This window comes from Paralichthys olivaceus, chromosome 11 (genome assembly GCF_024713975.1).
Source record: "Paralichthys olivaceus isolate ysfri-2021 chromosome 11, ASM2471397v2, whole genome shotgun sequence".
NCBI classification, from domain to species: domain Eukaryota; kingdom Metazoa; phylum Chordata; class Actinopteri; order Pleuronectiformes; family Paralichthyidae; genus Paralichthys; species Paralichthys olivaceus.
Window position 1 is genome coordinate 15,979,086 of NC_091103.1, and position 17,093 is coordinate 15,996,178.

At 40.0% G+C, this 17,093-nt stretch overlaps 2 protein-coding genes across 2 annotated transcripts; one reads left to right on the forward strand and one right to left on the reverse strand.

Annotated features, from left to right (window-relative positions):
- Positions 1 to 54: 54 nt before the first annotated feature.
- il10ra (interleukin 10 receptor, alpha) lies at positions 55 to 4,334 on the reverse strand. The gene is made up of 7 exons (XM_020088188.2): positions 3,868 to 4,334; positions 3,267 to 3,387; positions 2,806 to 2,975; positions 2,547 to 2,689; positions 2,059 to 2,227; positions 1,838 to 1,956; positions 55 to 1,640 (listed from the first exon to the last, which is right to left on the reverse strand). Exons 1-7 carry the CDS (start codon positions 3,944 to 3,946, stop codon positions 744 to 746), a joined length of 1,698 nt encoding a protein of 565 aa, XP_019943747.2. The 5' UTR covers positions 3,947 to 4,334; the 3' UTR covers positions 55 to 743.
- Positions 4,335 to 7,441: 3,107 nt separating this feature from the next.
- On the forward strand, positions 7,442 to 16,970 carry tmprss13a (transmembrane serine protease 13a). Its single transcript, XM_020087950.2, has 13 exons — positions 7,442 to 7,676; positions 10,086 to 10,254; positions 10,435 to 10,545; positions 10,939 to 11,097; positions 11,542 to 11,668; positions 12,122 to 12,217; positions 12,427 to 12,470; positions 12,791 to 12,953; positions 13,194 to 13,372; positions 13,537 to 13,635; positions 14,964 to 15,106; positions 15,206 to 15,358; positions 15,812 to 16,970. Exons 1-13 carry the CDS (start codon positions 7,659 to 7,661, stop codon positions 15,824 to 15,826), a joined length of 1,476 nt encoding a protein of 491 aa, XP_019943509.2. The 5' UTR covers positions 7,442 to 7,658; the 3' UTR covers positions 15,827 to 16,970.
- The last annotated feature ends 123 nt before the right edge of the window (positions 16,971 to 17,093 follow it).

The window sequence follows — 17,093 nt, forward strand, 5'->3', positions numbered from 1 at the left end:
ACATCAGGTGATTTGTTTACCCCCTTTTTTATGATTGATGAAACTTACTCAACATTTCAAGGAAAGACTTTCTTTTAATCACATGTAGAAAAAGCAGAATTGCGTGTATATACAGAGCAATACACAATAAATATCATTTTAAATAACATAGTTATGGGAGTAGCTTAAAGAAAGGTCTGCAGTATGTCAAAAGAAAGTCACTTGCTTAGTCTTTAAAAATAAAAAACAATCTGTAAAAAAACCCCCTGCTCATTATTGATTCATTATTCAGCCCTTTCTTTGAAACCAGTTCACAAAAAACCGTGAGATTGTGACAGAAACTTGGTTTTGTGTTGGCTGCGATGGATAATCAAAATGTCAGAAGCACAGAACTGTTAAACTGTTCCTCTACATTACCCCCCACGGCAGTTTCGCTTCCGGCATGCTGCCTCTTAGTCAGCTGTGCGTATAACCAATGGGACACGACTGCATGAAGTTCAGGCTCCATCTCTATAAGCTCATGAGACTCAAACCAACAGCTTTCAGTCTGCAGCTGTGTGGTTCTTATTTCCTTCCTATACAAGCAACAAGGTCCTAAGTGCTCTGTTTCCTCCAAACACTTCATGAAAATACTTCAATATACTCCCCCAAACTAACAAATGCTTCCATTTCATGATTCAAAGAGTGTGTTATGTCTGTGCAAGGGAGTGTTAAGGTCCATGATACGTATATACGTTTTATAAATAGTGTTGCTCCACAATGTATCAGTCAGTTTTCAGCAGTACGTCACTGAGGGAGAGACACACGTTGTTCATATTGAAGTCATGTTCTCCCTCCACAAGCGGACGTCGAGTCGATAGCAGAGCTAAAGTGTCCCCTACATGTTTTAATGTGTTTTTAAAATCATCCATCATGACTATGTCCGTTTGCGATTTTTTATAATTACTTGAAAATGTAAGCCCTGCTTTGTAAGTGTCCACAAAATCATGATTGCTGCTCAGTGGCACATTTTCTATACAGGTTGGTCTGTATTGTTTGATGACTTCAGTTCCGTTAGTACCCTGTTTATGGCACCAACTGCACTGTCCTGCTCCTGAACAGATACACACCTGAGGACCAGCTCTGTAACCTGTGACCACTTCGGCCAAAACTGTATCTGGAAGCATCTGTTTAAACGCCTCATCATCATCACTAACACATGTATGCACAACAGAGGGGCTCTGTGTGCGGTAGCTACCCACAGGGACGGACTCCTTTAGGGGACTGATGTCCAGTCCATCCAGATGCACAGAAGAAGAATCCAGCTGGCAGCCCAGCCCCACTCCACTATCCGCCCTTTTACGAACTTTGTCAGCATCAGGCCTCTCATCCTGCAGGGAGTAATCTGTCTGACCGCCGGTGGAGCTCTCTGATCCTCCCAAGCTGCCGCAGCCACTGTCATCTTGTCTCGGACATTCTCTGTTGTTTGTGGCAGAGTTTGACTCCATGTGTGTCCTCCTGTCCTCTTCTCCATTGTCCTCTGTTATAAAATGGGTCACTGGGTGATCAATGCTGTTTTTCGCTTCTGTTCCATAACTGGATAGGAACCATCCTTTGTCTGTGACAACCTCCATAGTTCCCTCTTCAACTGTGAGGGGAAGCCAGTAATGTGTAGGGCATTTCTGGGCAAGAGAAGATGAAGGATTTAGTATTAGTCATTGTTCTATTGTCACTTCCATCATCAGATTTAGCTGTGACCTATATGAACCATGTCATGAAGCTTTAATGAAGAGTGTCATGCAGGGTGGTCTTTGAGATTTGAGATCTATCTTCATAGTTGACTTACAAGTACAATTTCTCTGTAATTTTATCCACTTACCAATGCAACAGGTGTTTTCGCAGGCTGTTTTAGGTAACACAGGACGATGGTTGCAATGATTGCGAAGAATACCAGCACACCCAGAATAGACAGGGATGATACAGCAATTATGAACCACTCTGGAAGAAGCATAAAAGACTATTTTAGCATGTATGACTGTGGATTTCTTCAGAACAACAGAAGACTCATGTTGTGTGTAATCACTGTAATTTGTTTCTTACCTTTGTCCGGGAGCTGCAGGCACTGTTTAGGAGACACAGCACTCGCAGAGCGGCCTCCGTTACCCTGTACCTTTATGCTGACACAGTACTTTCTTCCCCAGTGGAGAGAACTGAAAGTCTTAGTCCTCTGATCCACCCCATCATCATACTTCAGATATGCTGTGGTAGTCTGCAGGGTAGAAATCAAAATATGCAGGTCAAACACTGTGCAGTAAATCCTGAGAGGAGTACAACTGAGATGTTGATTCAGGAAGATTAGAATAACATTAAATATCAAAATAGTGTTAAAGTGTTTTATTGGATCAGTGACCTGACCAAGATTTTTAAATCATACCTTTAATCAGATTCAAACTGAGTTTAACTTCTCAATTGTTTCAATTAATCCCAATCTTGTTTATTGACTTTTTGGTGACAGGGTTGTTGGAAAGAGTTGCTGCTGTCTTTCTGTATTTCACATATCGTGCCTTGAAACCTTTCTTAACGCCCACCTTATTTTGGCCTGTCTCCTCCATGTAGATGGTGTAGGTGAGCCCATAATAAAAGATCTTTCTCAGAACGGGCCTATGATGAACATTAACTGACAGAGTTCTGGAAGTAGCCAACAAAGTGAAGGAGGGAGGCTGCAATTCACCTGTAGGAACAGAGGAAGGAAAGGTAAGAAAATAACTTTGTAGTGTGACCAGCCAATATACAAAATTTAAACAAAACCACTCTGACCAATCCTATTAAAGTGACAACCGTGCTTACTTTCATATATGCGAACTTTGGTGACTGTCCACAGAGACGTGTTGTCTCCTGCGACCAGCTGAACTCTGGCCTTGTACACTATGTCATATTCGTGTATAAGGCTGCTCAGGTCACAGTATGGGTTTGTGATCCCAGTACATCTTTTCACCTTGGTCCACTCACCATTCAACCTGTGGGTAGAAAACACAACAATAACCAACTGGAAGGAGTAGAGGCATCGGGTAACACAAGGCAAAATATAGTGTAGCATTAAATAAAACTCAGAAACTACATTAATTAATTCTCCTGAGAAATCTTTTATAGCTGGCCGAGGTTGAGAGGAAAACTTATTTAGATCAGTGGTACAGAAAGAAAACAGAAAACACAGGGAAGTTTGAATTGCTAAATAACAGGAAGTCGGTGAACGGGACATGGTAAATCTTGAGTAAAGCTGTTATTACTGATATTGAAGTTAAACTTACCTTCCCATCTGTACATTGTACTTGGAGTTTGAGGGGGCATCATCAGGACGTTGCCAATATATTAGTACCTCCCCATCCAAAATTTTCACCACCAGTTTATCAGGCTTAGGGACATCCAGTCCTGCCACAGACAAAAAATAGAGGAATCATGATTTACATCTATTAATCATTTCCATTTCTCCAAATGAAGTCAAGTTAAGTTGCTTTAATTTTACACTTTTCTACAGAACCAAAGACTATTTTCTACACATTCTGAAACGTTTATTTTTTATTTAAATGCTTTGCAAGGGATGTGGTCTAGTGGAAAAAAGGAAGTATGGGTTATGAAAAAACATGGTGATCTTGTAAACCGTTTTCGGGATTTCTGATTACTGTGTCACTGTGGGTGTATTGCAAAGGGGAAAAAAGTTTTGTTAATTTCCACTCTTTACCCAGAGTGGAACAGTAACGAAAAAATGTTTTTACCCACAGTGTTTCACATAAAAACTTGTAACAGTTCTATAGTGATAAATGAAAATTAATGTCAGGAAAACATACAATTAAAAAAGGGTTTAATTTGTCGAATAAAATAATTTGAAAAAGATGCAGTGTTGTTAATTACCTGACAGAGAGTTTATGCAGATGACAAGGAAAAGAAGAATTGGTGACTTGCAGCTCATTTTCATTTTTGGTGTCATCATTCAATTTTAATCCAAATGGTGGTCCGCAATAAAATCCCCTCTTCTCATCACTGAGGCAAATTAGACCGTAGAAACATCTTCTCCTCAATGACTCCGGTAATGGTTCAGATAAGCACTGATGAGTCAAATGTAGACAGAGAGGAGGCAGCAGTTGATACGGACCCTGTGATGTCTTTGGAAGAAATAAGACGAGGAAGATTGACTAGAATGGCTTGATCTACTTGGTTCTCCCCAAATAACTAATTCCTTTCCTGCTTAACGCCACCCCCTCTCAGATGACAGCGGGTGACACGTTTCCTGCTGTGACATTGCTACAAGCTCCGTCACTCTCTAACCTCTCTCATCAGACCTCCTTCCTCTTTCTACATCCTCACAAGTGCATGATGTTAAGTGAACTGCAATTCAGGGCTGTCATAAAAAACACAGTAGAAAGGAAAATGAATTAATGATCCCCTTTTGTTTTTTAATTTGTAGACATGAGATGGATAGGAGAGGCATTCTGACCTGTGTCTATGTTTTCCTGTGAGTCTGTGTTTAAAACCTCAGTTGTGGTTGACTGCATGATAGCGGGGTTTTTGCAAAGAGCAGTGGTTGAGGTGGCTGCGAGAAGACGAGGGAAAATAAAAAATGCGTATAGTGGTAATCTGAACAAATAGTTGGGTTTTTTAACCCTACAATAAACTGCCAATAATGAAAACCATTGTTGAAAAATTATTTGTTAGTAAGTTATAAGTTTATACACATCAATGACTTTTACTGTGATCATGACCCCATGCTTTATGAGTCCAACAGAATTGTAATGTTAGTAGCGTTTCAAAATAACTCATGAGTTTAGAAACTTATGTTAATTGAAGTGACATTGACCCAGCATGAACTTTTCCAAAGTGTGTCAGTTGATGGGAATATCTGTCTCTAAGGGTAACCCCAGTCAGTGCTTACTCTCATCTCCATCACCTCATCTTACTCACAATATATCACCTTTCCACAGGTTTTTGAAGAAAATGATTTTGAAATAATTTATGGTGGTTATGCAAGATATGACTAACCAATTAGTTAATTATTAATCATTTTTCCAGAGTAATTCTATCTATAAGAAATTATGTAGCTCAGATAAAATTATGTGCACAGTATTAAACAAGGCCAAAAACACTCAAACACACATCTGGATTTTCCCTTTTGCGTCTGCTGGATTGCCATTGAAAGAATCTTAAAATCATCCTCAATTGAACTGGTGGTCAATGAAGAGAGGCAAGGATTAGAGGGATATGGGCCCTATGCTTGGTTGGTTTAAACTAAAGGGCAAGTCATTGAATCAGTCTCTTCAGTTATGCCTTTGTTTTTTTCCCCGGAACTTTTCTTATTACTAATTGCAATGTTCACCTCCTTCATGTGACATTTGTTTCATCATGAAAAGAACAATCACTGTTGTTATCATGTTAACTTAATCTGTATAATTAACCCCAATGACAGCCCACACATATACACCATCACATGTGTGGGCTGTAAATGTACCTTCATGTTGTTATACACATATATGTTGACTTCACAAGTAAAATGTATCTGTTTAGCTTTGGAAGGAATATCAATATGTGTTTTTGAGGTACTTTTAATTAAACTACAACACATTAATGACAACTTTAATTTTAAAGGTACAGTGTGGAGAACTTTGTGATATCTAGTGTTGAATTTGCTTGTTGCACCCTCACCTCACTCTCTCCTTCCAAACATTAAAAAGAACCTGTGGTAGCTTCAGTTGTCATAAAAACTCAAAAGGTGTTTAGTTTGTCCAGTCTGGACTAATGTAAAAAACATGGCGGCCTCCATAGAGAGGTAAATATAAAGTATTTGAATATAAAGGGCCTTTTCTGGGGTAAAGAAAACTACAATTCATACAATTAAGATGAAACAAACTAGTGAAAACATCATGAGGATTATTCTACATTAAATTTCTGCCAATAGTTACCTTTCACCTGAATCTTACACACTGGACCTTTAAGAACATGATTTCAATTCTGAGAAAGCACTTTCTCTTTTATAGCTGCCAAATATGTCATCTTAATTCCCCCTTTTGTTTCACACTTCTTCTCATGTGACTTTAGAGTTTTTGTTCCTGCCAAATGAAAAGATGTTTTTTTACTGTCATCTTTTGGTTTCTGTCTCACAGATAAACAGGGAACTGTGAATGTGAAATGTGGCAGCTCCGCTGCTTGTTTCTATTCAGAGGGATTTTTCCACTTGAGTCATTTGGTTCATGGGGAGTTCCCTGTAGTGACAAGATGCATGTACAGTATATGATGAAGACTACATAACATCCCCCTCTAGTGGTGTAAGAAGGTCCACTCACGGAGAGTAGCTTTTCATCTCATAATCTAAATACATGGTGCAGTATCTCAGTAATGGAAACATTTAGATAGACCCTCATAAAGTTTTATAGTTTAACACCAGTAATTTCAATAAAGACCTGTTGTGCAGCAGTCAGATATTCAGCTCTGATATTATGTGTTGATGTGCTCTATCTGCCCTAACAAATTCTGGTCATATACTATGCAAACATTTGACCTTTATTCATGTTCTAGTACAGAGTTGTGACAAATCATCCAAACATGGGGAATGAGTGGGGGAGGACATGAAACAAAGGTTCTCAGTCTCAATTCTGGGACAATGTGATTATGTAGTATGCATCGTAGACCATGAGGCCACCAGAGTGCCTTATTTATATAGTAACATTATTATATTATCGTTTCTTGAGTATATTATATATACACAAGACATTGCAAATGTGGTATCTTGACAAACAGATGCAATTATTAAGCTCAAAAAGTTCCCAAAACTACACCTGTGCTGGAGGTTGCCATTGTAAGACGAGCAAGAAATTCACAGAGGGGTCAAAAAAAATCAATCATTGCCACCTATCTTCATCTTTTATACCCAGTTTCTGCTTGTTCTGTTTGAGTTTCAGTGTATTGTTTTATCTGTAAATCTATGTGCCCTCCAGAAGGCTGGCAAGTGCTGTTCAGCTCAGAGATTATAGCCATGAGAGGTTTTATTTGTTTGCCAGACAGCAGGGAAAAGGGCACTAAAACAGAACCATCTATTTGAGGATTGCTTTATTTCAAGGTTTCAATAACAGAGCCGTGTTATTCCCCCGGCATTTCAATTCAACAAGCATATTGAGTTGCAGGGTTTACAGATGAGACATCCTGGTTTAAACTGAAATAATGGAACATTTCCTTATATTATGAAATCAATCAATATAAGCATTTTAAAACAAGTTTCTGTCATTTGCTGTAAAGTTAAGGCCATTTTTGGTCCAGGCCCCCTCAGCTGGTGTCATATGAGATGTAATGGAGCTTCATGCTGTGAAACTAGTGCTGACAGTCTCCGGCTGCCACCAAACAGGTCTGGCAGGTGGGAAACTGGTGCACAGGACACACCCGTCTCTGTGATGAAAAGAATGAAGAGTTGAGAGAATGATGGAGGCAAGAAGGGGGAGGTGTTAGGGGGGAAGGCTGGCCTACCAGTGGCGTAGATGAAGGTCAGCGACAAACACAGGTAGAAAGGACAGAAGAAGAATAGAGGGAGAAGAATCCAAGTGTTTTTAATGTGTTGTTGCCATGGTCTAACCACTGCTCCGTGACAAAACGCCTGGATGTGAAAAAGTATTCACCTGTTGTCACCACCAACTCTCCACTCTTCTGTGTCCCTGAGTCCGATGGCAAAGCGTGAGCCGGTAGGTTCTTCCGTTTTCTTTCTCTGTCTCTTCAAACAAAAAAACCCTTCTTCCTCTCACCAGTTTGTGTTTCCTTTTAATTAACAATTAAGCTTCCTTCTTAATCAATACTCTCCTTTCACTCAGACTTTGGTTCTGATCTAGTCTGTTTGAGTTGCAGTGTGTGGCTGTTATAGGCTGCAATTCAAATTAGAAGGGAATTTGAATGTAGCCTTGGCCTTCACATACTGTTGTCTTTAGTTTCTATTGGGAAATCCTATAAAACTTGCTTGTAGCTCTTCAGATTGTAACACTTAATTTACCTAACGCCTAACGGAATTCAAACAAATCTGTTTTCAGCTTCTTGTCATTGTGTTATTCAGGTAATGACGTGAGTTTTAAATGGTTTATTTAACTTTAGAGGTGAGGGAATTTTCTTGGAACAATGTTGTTTTCTTATCCAAAACTAGAGTCTAAGGACAAACGGTGCTGTGTGTTGTACAGATTGGGTTATGTATGTGAGTATCCACTGGACTTCCTGTATGTTACCAAAACAGGAATATGTCAGATTACTGTTTTGGTTGCCGTCAGGCTCAAATCACAGTATGTTCTCAAAGGCAAAGCAGTCTCCTGCTTTGATTTCTTTTCATCACTATAGACAAATCAGTAAACATACAGGGACACCACCTTCATGTCGGGTAGCTTTGTAATGCTGTATTATCATAGTTATTGTTAGAGTGAAACAATGAATTTTAAATGTCATGTGAGGCCCTGATCTTTTCCACTATAATGGCTGGTGGGCAAACTGCAATATGATCCAATTGTGCTCTAGTGGGAAATATGATGAACCTTCTTCACCACCTATTTCAACTTGGCCATTTTACTTCAATTAAGTGAGGTGTATACTGCCTATAGGTGAGTGTTGAAACCTGATCAGCATGCAATAGAAATGGTCTTATGAAACACCTTTTGTAATGGGTCCACCTACAGCCCCTCAGCGTGACCTTGATTTATTCCTTTTCATTATTTTGCTGACAAAGGACCCCCCCTCCTTTAAGTGTCCATATGAATTTTAAAATTCCAAGCGAGCATGTTTAACGTTTGTAAAAGCTTTTTATTCATAAAAATAACCGAAGAGAAAGGACTTCACATTTCTGTATTTGTTTAGGTGACTAGGCATATGATAAGGCAGCACTGTGCACAAACAAGTTTAGTCACATTACAAAAAGCTTTCAGGAAGTTTTGAGTCATTGCATTCAGTGTGCCACAAACACAGCACTATAATTAGTACATTTAATAACCCTGCACAAATGTATTCACTGAGTTTTACTGAAAATTAATGAAATAGTGCAGAAATATGCTTATTCACTTTCTTCACTAAGAACAAGATGAGAAGAACATCACTCTCATGTCAGTGTTAAATACAAAGTTAGTGCTTGCAGCTTGTTAGCTTGAGCTTTGCATAATAACTGGAATAAGGGGAAACAGCTGGCCTAGCTGTGTGCAACAGTGACCTCTGTCCACAGCTGTCAACCACGACGTTTCTACAGGATTCCATAGCATCAAATAACTAATTAAAAGCAAGCTTACTGAAAAAAATGAACACTTGAACAAAGACATGAGAGCAGCTCCAATCTTTCTTTCCCTAACTCAGCACGAAATAAAATTTCTTTTATTATCAGTAAGAACACCGGAAGCTACCTTTACTGTAAGTGTGTTCTCTGTCATAACATCCTTGTTTACAGTGCATCTGTATTCAGAGAAGCAGGAAGAGAAGGTGGTTTTGATAGTGAATCAATGCAGAATAAATGTTGAGTCATTATGGTAGAAAGATACACAGAGACGAAAGGAATCAGTGGTATTCAAGGCAATTCTTTTACCAGGAATAGTCTGACTAACCTGTTTGCCTCCTTATCATTCACAGAGAACTTGTTATAGAGCTTAAGGCCGTTGGGTAAAATCACTTTGGAGACTGTTTACAATCATATATAGTTTTAGTCGCCTTCCATCTCCCCTGTTAAGCAGATGTTAAGCTACCTGTCCCAAATTCAAACACTGATTAATTCCTTTGTCTGAAATACTTGATATGGGTACTGGGAGCGGAGAATGAAAAAGGCCAGATATTTTAATCACAGTTGCCAGGAAACACCATTTATGTCTTTGTGTGTGAGGCTGTTACCCAGGTGTGGACTTTAACACAGACTTGATACTAGTGAGCATGGAGGACAATGGGCTACTTTCACAGTCTTGGCAACCAAAAACACACAGTTATTTGCTTCTTCGTCCATTGTCTGCCTAGTCACCGGTTTCTTTTTTATTACATGTCATATAGTGTCTTATTTCCAATGGACCAAGACTTCAGATCATATTGTGTGATATTGAAATGATTTTATCTATATGATAATCGTCCTTTCTCTCTTTATCTCACAGAACGAACCCCCTCCTCCTTACTACCCCATTACTGTGCACACGTTGCCCCCCCTCAAGCCCTACGATGAGGTAGTATATGGGGTGGGCCCAGGCCTGACACCCCCCACCCAGCCACATTACATCCCCCAGTACACGCCAACTGTGATTGTTCCACAAGTCACACACTCAGGTATACGTGAGTGATAACCACAGCTTCATCATTTTTCTGAGAATACGAATGATGCAGGTGTGTGAGAAAAACAAATGTGTGCATCACTCTGTGTGTGTGTCTGTGTGTTTGTGTGTGTGTGTGTGTGTGTGTGTGTGTGTGTGTGTGTGTGTGTGTGTGTGTGTTTGTGTGTGTGTCCAGCCCCCAGCCATAAGAGGAAGAGATGCTGTGAGAATAATGCCCAGTGTTACGGAGGGTCAGGGGGAGTTTTCCTGGTCCTCGCTCTGCTGGCCCTGGCCATCTGGCTTGGAGGTATATTGTTTTTATTTATGCTGATTACTTGACATTGTCATTAAAATTCATTCACTGCTTCAATTTATTCAGGTTTCTTGAAACTGCAAAGTACTGTATATGTTGCCTCTGCCCTTGTGATTCCTAAACAACACAAAGTGTACCTACAAACACATACTGTATAAAAGGAATATTTACATTTTTCACAATAATAATAGATTAATAATAACGGTGTCGTGCTTTCCTCATTTCCATTGAGCTCTGTTAGCATTCTTCTTTTTCTTTTCGGTTGTTGCTTATGTTTAGGGGAATTCACTCCTGTTTGATTTGATTCATGTCAAGCTTCAGTATTACACACTGTAAATCTACCGATCCTACCCAGACTCATTACATCTAATCATTCTACCCAAACAGTCCGTTACGGCACCAGGCTGGCGACAGCGGCGATCCTGTACGATAAGGACGATTATTACGAAGATGCATCTTTACCCAAGTATGACACCTGCCCCAACAATACTGTCAATTGTGATGGAAAGAAAGACTGTAAGCTGGGTAGCGACGAAACAAAGTGTGGTGAGTATGGATAAACAATAGACCTAATCAGAACCAGACTAAGGATAAATGGTGACCAAGGATGGGAAGACACTCGACAGTCTAGACAAGAATGTGTAAAAAATGTCCTTAAAATAATAAACAGGCTGATTGATCTTCATTTAGTTCTCAAACATATAATTGATATTGGGGGTAATAATCTATTGCATTCTACTAGACCGCATAATTCGATTTTTTTGTGAACACTTTACATTTCAGTATGAAGTATGAAACAAGAAAGAAACTGCTTTCAACAGTATGCCTGTATTTGTAAAGTGAAGTTTTCATTTATTGCACATTTTCACTTGCACTGCAGTTGCAGTTGCCGGAGAACAATTCCGTATTACAATCACATTGTGTTAGCCTCTGAGGAGGCGCCATCTAAGTGGTTTTCTGTGTTTTGTCTCTTGTCTCGTCTTTCACCAGTGAGATTTGGTGAGGAAAACGTTCTGCAGGTCAAGACATCTGAAGATGGCCGCTTCCTACCAGTGTGCTTCAGTGGCTGGGACAGCAGCTACGCTCAACAGACCTGTGGTCAGCTAGGTTTCAGAAAGTAAGGGATCACCATTCCTCTCTAAGTTTTAAATGAGCAAAAAACCAGCCATAAGATGAAAGAGAGAAGTTACATTAAATGCTGAGAACCATTTTGGATCAGCTGTCCAGCATCAAAACATTTATTACCATTCCCCACCATCAGCCAGAGCTGGCTCAGGCGCCATGAAGGAGGGATTTCGCTCCTCATTTTGCCAGACTCAGTTTCAGCAGAGATGTAGGTTTCTATCTCCAACCGGTGATTTATCCACTGAGATCCATCTAATTTCTCCACCACCTGCTGCTCTGAGTTTAGAGCTGAATTGATTCTCTTCAGGTCTCTCTGGGGTTTCTCAGTGTGACAGAACCACAATTAGTTTCCAAGTCCAATCAGGCATTGCTGCAACAAAATGGTATCGATATGTGCAAATGTATTACTAATGCTTTGTTGAATTACCCTTGTCTCTCTCTTCAGGCACTTTGTCACCAAAGCAATCAAATCTCAGGAGTCTATTGGTTTAGAATTGACCCAAAGAGCACCATTGCCTATCCAGAGTCTGGTGAAAGTCAGGTATCAAACCTCCCCTGTTTCATACACAGCTCACATGTAATCTATGATCCTTCCATTCTCAATTTATTATAAATTCAATGTCATGATGCCAAATATATATCAAATGTGAGATATAGGTAAAAGAATAATGATAAACTGCTTGTTAATCCATAGTCTGCTGTATGTGCTCATGTAAATTAACATGTTTTTCCCCTTGTGTCATTTCATAGTTCTTCCTGTCCAAACCAGGACATTGTTTCCCTTCAGTGTGTGGGTAAGGAGCCTCCATCTGTTCTTATACAGTCATGTGTCACACACATTTACACTTGAGTTCTCTCTGCCTCTTTGTCTCTCACACACGCACAGTGCCAATGACATGTACCTCCAGTCATTAAGCACAATAACAACAAAACATGAGTTTTGCTGAATCCTTTTAATGTAGTATCTGATCTGTTGTTCGGATTTTATTCAGTGCCAGGAAATAATCTTTGAATTCAAATGGCTCAGAAACATAGATTTGAAGTGCAGAATTCAAGGATGTTTCGTGTCTTTCTGTGCTATGGTACAGTATCATGAGCTGTCTGTCTTCCCCAGACTGTGGTAAGCAGCAGTCTACATCCCGGATCATTGGGGGCAGTTTAGCCAAGACAGGTCAGTGGCCTTGGCAGTTGTCGCTCCACTTCAGACAATCCCACGTCTGCGGCGCAGTCCTGATCTCCCCTGATTTTTTGCTGACCGCTGCCCACTGCTTCCCGAGGTGAGTGACACAGAACATGTGCCCCAGCCATCTTTTCCACCTTGTGGGATTCTTGTTGTTTTGGAACAATCTTGTTTACTCTTGCAGAATTCATATATTATTGTTTTTATTCAGCTGCAGTCTAAATTGCTGAATTTCAATGTTCAAATGCAAAAATTGAAATGTTGAAAATGTAAGTGCTATGCCCAAATCATTATGAACCATTCGCTTTCCAGTAAACACTCTCTTTCTATGTTCCAGAGGCAACTCTTTGACTCTCGTAGCGGAGAACTGGAAAGTGTATGCTGGAGCGGTGTCTCTGAAAAGTCTGCCTAAGCCTTATCTGGTGAAGAGGATCCTGCTCAACGAGAACTACAACAACAAGACTAATGACTTAGATGTTGCTCTGATCAAACTTAAATCTCCAGTTCATTTCGACGGTAAGTCACAAATTCACTTCATTCACTGGGTTCAAGCGTCAGTGTTAATAAAACAGTTCATCTGCCGCTGACACGTCTTTGTCTGAAGTGCCATCAATTTCAGTTTACATGTTATCCAGTATGTTTGCAGAAGTTAAATTCTAATTGTTGGTTTTTTTCCCCAGATAAAGTTCAACCAGTTTGTTTGCCAACAGTTGGCCAGAAAATTTCCCAAGGAACGAAATGCTGGACCTCTGGCTTTGGCACCACTGTAGCAGGTTCAGGTAAGTTTAATTAATGAGTCACCAAGTTTGTTTAATTAATTGGTTCCCCTAAGCTTTCATTGTAGTAGAGAGACAGACGAAATGATAAGGTGCATGTATACATTAGTTTTGTCTGTCTTTCTGAATGAATAGTGAAAATATGTTTTAAACATCTCTTATTGTCGAAAAACTACATGGTACAATAAAGATAAATGAATGCATTTAAAACTGGATCTAATACCCAAATGGGTCTTTAGATCTAAAGGCAAGATTACAAATGACACTTACAACAACAAATCCAGATATCTATTGGGCATTTCAGCAGATAGTCATCAGAAGAAATACAGGCGAGCAGTCCTCTGTCCTCTATATAAACCGAGGCTGATAGAGAATGAGAACGATGGACATAAAACAAAAGTAATGTCTGATGGATCTTATGGAGGTTTTCTGGAAGCTGGTGAAAGGAGAACTCAGGCAGCAGCTGATGTCGTATGCAGCAGATTCTTATGCAGACTTGATGCATCAAGGAGACCAGAAGGTGGAACAATATACAAACGCTAACAGAGTAATATCAGAAATTGTCACCCCCAAGTCTGAAGATGTCTCCCCCAGCATCCCCATATATCTTCCTCTACTTGTGTCACCCATTCTAAAAGCACATCCATGAATGGCTAGAATTGCTGTCACTCTCTATGCAACATGTAGGTGTTCACATACTATTGGATGGTTAAAGGTACAGTGTGTAGAATTTTGTGATATCTAGTGTTGAAATTGCATGTTGCAGCTGAACACCCTTCACCTCACCCCCTCTTTTCAAACATGAAAAAGAAACTGTGGTAGCCTTTAATTGTCATAAAACTCAAAAGGAAAGTCTCTAAGCGTAGACACCACAATGCACGGTTGGTTGGTCCCTCATCTTTAACCTGACCTTGTGTACTGCTGAGAGAGAGACGGAATTAACCAGGCACTTTTCAGGCACTTTTCTCTTAATGGTGTACAGATATAATGTAATATACATTACATATACATAATACAGTATATAGTGGCATATACAGTAATGTGTGAGGATATACGAAAATTCCTCAACAATGGGAAGCTGCAGAATGACAGGGGAAGTATAAACGAAACAATTAATCATGGAAATCACAGACAGCGGAAACACGCGACTGACTGTTGCAATGGTAGTGCATATACAGTGTGGTTCAAAAGAGACCACCTTCCTATTCGCATTTATCAGATAATCATATTTTTATGCTCAGTGTAAAATTTCACTTGTTTTGAACTGCTATTTTTACATAGTTTAGAGCCATGTCGAAAACATCAATGAGCACAGTGTTTTTCCAATACAGGCGAGGTCTCCAATGATCTGATGGAAGTGACTGTGGACATCATTGATAGACAAGTGTGTAACGGCCCCCGGGTGTATGGAGGCAGTGTGAGTAGAAACATGCTCTGTGCTGGTGACCTGAACGGAGGCAAGGATTCCTGTCAGGTGAGCAGTGACTGTCAAGCGACAGGTTTACAGTGAGAAGATGCAGTTTGCTTTTAACACCCAGGAAATCCTTAACCGAGGCTGACCCATGTTCTCCAGGGTGACAGTGGTGGACCTCTGGTGTGTCAGTCAGGCGACCGTTGGTACTTGACAGGGATCACGAGTTGGGGGTCTGGCTGTGGAGAGAAAAACAAGCCCGGTGTTTATACCAACGTCAGAAGTGTTCTGCCCTGGATCTATAGCAAGATGCAGGTAAGAATGGATGGAGCAAACCTTACCCCTTTTCCACCATCATGAAACGGGTTCCACTTTACAGTTCACGCACATAATTGGCAACCGTTAGAAACAATTGGACCAAAGATTAATTGATTGGCAGCCTAAAAGGTCAGTTCCCTGCTCGAATGGAAGAAATAGGTTTTCCTATGCAAACTGAGACAACATCAGTGGGTGTGTCATAATCGACCGATTGCTCTCTATTAATTAAATGCATCTTTCATTACAATGGTTCCACTCAAAAGTGGTGGACACGTGGGCTGGTTCACTGAACCATCAGGAATCCTGAACAGAACAAGAGTTAATTTGGTGGAAAAGGGGTAGCAGTGAATAAATAGTGTTGTTTGGCACCCAAATGATAAAGCATTAACTATAATGATAACTATAGGTTGCAGGTTTTGTTCATCTGAACTCTTGGTTTGCCTCCTACAGCAAGAGGCGCCATGATGTCCCTATGTCTCCTGCGGGTGGTCTAATAACCTCCCCTTCACCGATGAACCATGCACTATGAAGCCGTCTCAGGGAGATGGATGGACTAACTTACAGATAAATTAAAGGGCAAAAAGAGGGCACACCTCCACCTTAAATTCCATCATAACGCCGCAAATTGCACCCATAGAAATCAGTCCACTAAATCTATTTTTGCATCGAGATCAATGATTTATTCCCTGAATAATTTATAAAAACTGTAAGACAAATGCCCTCGCAATGTTGTACAAAGTGGGGAAAAATATCCAGAATTTCACCCCTTTCTCTGCAAAATGTAATGGGTTCTTTCTTGGCCTGTGTCCCTTCCTTACAAGTGTAATGCAAAACAATGGATTGGGGCGAAAAGGTAGCTAGCCTCCTTGGCGGGGAGGAAATTAATTGATGAGAAGGCACACAGATGAAGGGGTCGGGGAGAAGTAGCATCGTAAAAAAGCACAAGCTCAACACAGTACTTCAATCTTTCTCTATTTTCTTTACTCAAATCTGTCCTGTATACTACCTGACCAATCAATTCACACCATAATCCATGCAATGACACCAGTCTTAATTCTTTTCCTTCTGTCGCTCAGGGTCTACATCATACAGTATATATTTACCTACAGTACGTGTTCAGTGGAACTTAAGGATGGCTGTACCTTCTGTCATGTATTCTGTGCCTATGAAACAGTCCACGGTACTGTGATCTCTACAACTGGTTTGATAATGATACGCTCTAAAAAAATGATTGATGATTGTAGAGGTGTGTTCTTCCCCCTCAGGGACACAGCTCCTGTCTTTTACATGTTAATCGTTGTTTACCATACTAAAATAAAAACTGACACTTTATGTATTCACTTGAAAAGAAAGAAAGCAGTGTGACCCTTGACCCCACTTTTAATGAGCTGGCACTCACACTGTGAATATTTTTTTTTTCCGAATTGAAATTCCTTTTATGTTGTATGTCACTGTGTGTGGGTCAGTGTGTGTGTGTGAGGGTGTTCTCTGTATCGAATTTATGTAGAGTTGCCACGTTGTCTAACAATAATGTTTGTCTAATGAATGGGATCAATGAGTTTTTAACACTGAGCATAAAATAACTAATAAAGATTAAGGAAAATCTTTATTATGGTGTGGAATTATTACAGAATAAAGCCTGGCTGTGAGTCACACACACAGGAGAGAGAGTGTTATTTGGGGTGTGTGAGAGTGAGAGAGAGAGAGAAGAGGAGAGAAGGAGCAAACAAGA

Coding starts and splice junctions, on each gene's coding strand:
- il10ra (XM_020088188.2), bottom strand. CDS start 3,946: ATGATGACACCAAAAATGAAAATGAGCTGCAAGTCACCAATTCTTCTT. Junction 1,957..2,058: donor CCTGCAGCTCCCGGACAAAG/GTAAGAAACAAA, acceptor TGCTTCTTCCAG/AGTGGTTCATAATTGCTGTA. Junction 1,641..1,837: donor CGAAAACACCTGTTGCATTG/GTAAGTGGATAA, acceptor TCTCTTGCCCAG/AAATGCCCTACACATTACTG.
- tmprss13a (XM_020087950.2), top strand. Junction 10,546..10,938: donor CCTGGCCATCTGGCTTGGAG/GTATATTGTTTT, acceptor CTACCCAAACAG/TCCGTTACGGCACCAGGCTG. Junction 12,471..12,790: donor TGTTTCCCTTCAGTGTGTGG/GTAAGGAGCCTC, acceptor TGTCTTCCCCAG/ACTGTGGTAAGCAGCAGTCT.